The sequence below is a fragment of the Penaeus monodon genome, chromosome 19 (genome assembly GCF_015228065.2).
Source record: "Penaeus monodon isolate SGIC_2016 chromosome 19, NSTDA_Pmon_1, whole genome shotgun sequence".
NCBI lineage: Eukaryota > Metazoa > Arthropoda > Malacostraca > Decapoda > Penaeidae > Penaeus > Penaeus monodon.
The window spans coordinates 13,043,166-13,043,442 of NC_051404.1; the positions used below are offsets into that span (position 1 = coordinate 13,043,166).

The 277-nt window shown below is 48.0% G+C and overlaps 1 protein-coding gene across 1 annotated transcript in view; it reads left to right on the top strand.

The window, feature by feature from the left end:
* Nucleotides 1-277, top strand: part of LOC119585064 (venom carboxylesterase-6-like) — a gene marked incomplete in the record, with an annotated part of 16,961 nt that overhangs the window by 11,977 nt on the left and 4,707 nt on the right. The window contains 1 exon segment of the mRNA XM_037933681.1: nt 21-190. Within this exon segment, the coding sequence (XP_037789609.1) occupies nt 21-190 (170 nt within the window).

A 277-nucleotide genomic window follows, 5' to 3' on the forward strand; every position in this document is an offset into this window, starting at 1 on the left:
GGTATACCCCCCCCCTACAGCTCTCTACTCCCGGCCGGAACTGATAACTGGCATCATGGAGGACCCCAGCATCCTGCCTCTGACCGTCCTGTGTTGCGTAGGAGCGAAGGATCCGATGAGCGCGACGCTAAGGATATACCAACACTACCTTGGTGGTCTGAATATTAATGATACAGAAGGAGTGACTGAGGTGAGAATTCTGTTATTTTTTTTGTGGGGGTTTCCTATTTTTGAAGGGGGTTCTTTACATGTATGTGTATATATGGTCAGAATTCTG